Source organism: Eurosta solidaginis, chromosome 1, assembly GCF_040869045.1.
Source record: "Eurosta solidaginis isolate ZX-2024a chromosome 1, ASM4086904v1, whole genome shotgun sequence".
NCBI classification, from domain to species: Eukaryota; Metazoa; Arthropoda; class Insecta; order Diptera; family Tephritidae; genus Eurosta; species Eurosta solidaginis.
The window spans coordinates 89,903,973-89,907,501 of NC_090319.1; the positions used below are offsets into that span (position 1 = coordinate 89,903,973).

At 37.5% G+C, this 3,529-nt stretch overlaps 1 protein-coding gene across 1 annotated transcript; it reads left to right on the forward strand.

The window, feature by feature from the left end:
* The first annotated feature begins 1,950 nt into the window (after positions 1–1,950).
* LOC137237113 (uncharacterized) lies at positions 1,951–3,529 on the forward strand. Its single transcript, XM_067760381.1, has 2 exons — positions 1,951–2,224; positions 2,366–3,529. The coding sequence occupies exon 2, from the start codon at positions 2,783–2,785 to the stop codon at positions 3,527–3,529; it is 747 nt and encodes a 248-aa protein (XP_067616482.1). The 5' UTR covers positions 1,951–2,224; positions 2,366–2,782.

The window sequence follows — 3,529 nt, forward strand, 5'->3', positions numbered from 1 at the left end:
TAGTCTAGTGCCGTGTAATGGGTTCTGCAAGAGGATTTTCCACAGAGCCTGTAGTGAGGGTATATCGGACTATAAAGTAAAGCTAATCAAGGCTAACCCGCATTTGCTTTACTTGTGTGAAAAGTGTGTGAACATGCCGGACAAGCTATCTAATATTTTGAACGCTATTCTTGTGGCTCAAAAACAAGGTTTTGGCATAATTTCCAATGCTGTGTCTAAAAAATTCGGTGATTTAAAAAATCATATAATGGACTCTTTGAAGTCATCCAACAACAACTTAAATGTTGCTGAGTCATATGGTTGTCCGAATGTCAGAAATAGTGCGCTATTTATTTCTGCTCTCCCCATGGCATCCAATAACAACAACTTAATACAAAGCAACCTAATGGATTTTCCCGCTACCCCGCTTGGCACGGAGTTCTCTAATTCTCCTATCGATAATCTAGAGCTAATGCTTCATCACCTGCACCTACTACTACTCTTACATCTAAACCTGCTGCTATTATTACTCAGCCGCAAACATCGATAACTCTCTACTAGTTCTACTACAAAGACAACTTCTACTTCGCCTGCATCTACATCTACATCTACATCTAAAAACGCCTCATTTTCTACAGTCTCTCATTCGTCTAAAACTACGTCTACTTCTGGAAATACATCAACATCAATTAGTTCCAATTCTACATCTAAAACTAAATCTACTGCATCCACATCTAAATCAACTAAAGCTAACAATAATAAAAATAATTCAAATGCGCCTCCTGAAAATTACAATAAGTCTGATGCTGAAATGATTGTCAACAATGTGACAAATACTAGTGCAGTGTCGCGCTCTGCTGGCACTGTATCGTATGCAGATGCTGCAGCTAGCGCAGTTAATGCAAATGTGCCATCTGTTGATGTTTCTGACAGACAACGAAAGAGTGCTTAGTGAAATTACGCAAAAATCGCGTGTTGTTAGTGGTAGCAATGACAATGCTGAATTAGATGTATTTGTGCGGTATAAATGGATTCATTTGTCCTCATTTAAGCCATCGGTAACTGAGGAGAGTATTGTTAAATACATCTCTGATCACTTTGGCATTGCTGCTTCTAATGTCGCTTGTTTTAAGTTCGTAAAGAGAGATTCCGACATTAACACTTTAGTCAGAGTCGCTTTTAAAGTTCGAGTGATTGAAAGTGAATATAGCAAACTTTTCAATGCTTCTCTTTGGCCCAGTAACGTATACATTAAGCCCTTCCGTTTTTTTTTTCGAAAAGATGTAGAAATTCCCGCGGAGTCATAGATTTGTGTTTACTTTTAAAGTCTTTAACTGATAATATAAGTTAACACACCAGAAATCAACAATGACTCTTACACGTGCAACACATTTTCTGCTGACGCTATGTCTGCTACTTTGCTACATCACACAAGTTCCATAATAGTGGGAATAAAGCCGACACAATAGCTTGCATTAAGAATAACTTCAATAAAAGAATGATGTGCTCATAGAGCATTCAAAAAATTATTTTTTTTTTAAACTTTGTAATATAGCCAAAGTAAAGTTATACAACATGGAAATCTTTGCTGGAAGGCAACCAGAGGAATTCTTCCCTATTAGCAATAAGCCAAGGGACGTAGTTCTGAGAATGTCTGAACCTCTTTTCAGAACTGGTCGTGATATTATAGTCGGAACCGTAAGAAAAAATAAAAGGCAATTGCCATCGGACTTTATAGCTACTAAAGCAAGGTCACAATTCACAAGTTTGTTTGGGTTCAACAACGGAAAAGTTTTGGGTTCATATGTTCCACGTTTTAGAAGTGTTTAAGCTACCAGCCTAAGCGACCAGCAGCTATCCCAAGTGAAGTTACCATCAATAATATCTAATGATATTACACAGCGGTATTTTCCATTGTCATTAATTTAACTCATTTTCAATTGTGTAAGCAACCCTACTATCGAATTAACAATAACGACCCTGTTGTCACTCTCACTGGCAACCCAGTTGAAACATGGCGATACGAATCAAATTAACGAAGGACAGTAGTAGTTAACGAGAAAGCGAAGCGTACCAATCGGAGAAACTAAAAACGTAAAATCTCATTCTATTAATTAATTTGAAATATAATATTAAACTCTGTAATTGAATTGTTGAATTAAAAACCAGTTCCTCAAATTTAAGAAACAATCTAAAATGTTTCTATAGTTCAGAAGAAGGGATTATTGCCCAAGAAAAACAGAGTGTGAGTGATTTTGCAAATTATATGTATGCATATACGTACGTGCAATAAAAAAATCTCTGTATAAACTGTGTTGGCATAAAATATGCATGAGCTTATGGAAAATATAAAGTTTTGTACTTATAATTGCTTTGCGACATATAGATATATATATATATGTAAAGGTGCATGAACATGAATATGCACGGTCGAAAAGTTTAAGGGGCATATTCGTGGTGAAATCCGTTTGCAATATACGTACATACATACAGGTGCAGAACGTTCGAGAAATTACTGACGTCGGTGTGTTAGTGAATTTCATCATATCTTGTGCGCGCATGTTCGGTAGTGTAATTGCAACGCGAATAGCATTCACACCAACAACAACGTAAATATTAGCGAGTAACGACAAAATTTCAAACGTATAAAAACGAGCAAGAACAAACGAAAATAAGTGCGAGCAAATAAACGGCGAAATCGGTTGAACGAAGCAAAGAACCAGGTGGAAAATAAAAGCGATAAAATGAAACGACTGAAACGAAACGTGAACGGCAAAATCGTAAACAAAACAAAAACGAAAATATGGGTGGAAATCAGAAACCAAAACAAAACAAAGTGCAGAGTGAAATGCAGCAGAACGATCAATATGAGGTATTTAAAATTGCCGATATGAAAATCGATCAATTAAAATCGGTATTATCGCAAAGAAATTTAGCAACGACAGGCTCGCGCGCTGAACTTGTGCAGCGTTTGCTTGACAACAATGGTTCTGATGAAATTGAGGTGCAAGTGCCACCTGTGATGTCAAGAGCAAATTCAAATGCAAATGTGAGTGCGGGTTCTAATGTTCAAGAGCAAATAAACGAGCTTCGGGGCGCTTTAGATAATATAGTCGCGTTATTGCAACAAAGCGTATCGAATCAAAATGTACAAAACGAACCTTCGCGCGAGTCGGTAACAACTCCCATGACAACAACTAGTTTGCAAAGCGGGAATGGGCGAAAGGAATCTATTAAAGAAATAAGTGAAACAATTCCGGAATTATATCCGACAAACCCCCAATCGCTTACGGTAGAACAATTCACAGACCGCGTTAGTAGTGTCGTGCAAGCGTATCAATTTGATGAAAAGTGTGTACTTCTAGCTGTGTATAGTAGATTGCGTGGCGTAGCGCGTATGTGGCTCGATGCCCAACCAAGAGTACACACCTCATGGAACGATTTTTCAAATGATTTAGTGGCAGAATTTGGTGTTCACCTCGATGAGGCTCAGATACATCGGGTGATGGGTGAAAATGTTCGAAAATCAAATGAGCGAATTAACGATTAA

Excerpts from the sequence above, each read along its gene's own strand:
- LOC137237113 (XM_067760381.1), top strand. The coding sequence starts at position 2,783 with ATGGGTGGAAATCAGAAACCAAAACAAAACAAAGTGCAGAGTGAAATG.